We start from the raw sequence: 356 nt of genomic DNA on the forward strand, positions 1-356 counted from the left end.
GTTTTTTTTCTACAGGGTGTATCAAGGAGCTACGCCGTCTCAAGAAGAAGACCATCATGGTGAATTGTAACCCGGAGACCGTCAGTACAGACTACGACATCCCCGATCGTCTCTACTTCGAGGAGATCTCGTTCGAAGTGGTCATGGACATTTATAACAGCGAGAACCCAGAGGGAGTGATTCTGAGTATGGGCGGACAGCTGCCTAACAACATAGCCATGGATTTGTACAGACAGAACGCTCGGATCTTGGGTAAGAGTTATTTTTAAAGAGGTTTAATAGAGGGAACTGTAACTGCTAAGGTCTTATCGTCCCGAAATCGAAGAGAGAAGGAATACAGGATAGGAGAAAGCCAG

The 356-nt window shown here is 46.1% G+C and overlaps 1 protein-coding gene across 1 annotated transcript; it reads left to right on the forward strand.

The window, feature by feature from the left end:
* Nucleotides 1–6: 6 nt before the first annotated feature.
* On the forward strand, nt 7–252 carry LOC103524037 (CAD protein-like; the record flags this gene model as incomplete). The annotated part of the gene is made up of 1 exon (XM_008489043.1): nt 7–252. A coding segment is annotated over one exon (246 nt), but the record flags the coding sequence as incomplete, so codon positions are not given.
* Between the last annotated feature and the right edge of the window lie 104 nt (nt 253–356).

The sequence above is a fragment of the Diaphorina citri genome, unplaced genomic scaffold (assembly GCF_000475195.1).
Source record: "Diaphorina citri unplaced genomic scaffold, Diaci psyllid genome assembly version 1.1 scaffold80414, whole genome shotgun sequence".
Classification (NCBI taxonomy): Eukaryota; Metazoa; Arthropoda; class Insecta; order Hemiptera; family Psyllidae; genus Diaphorina; species Diaphorina citri.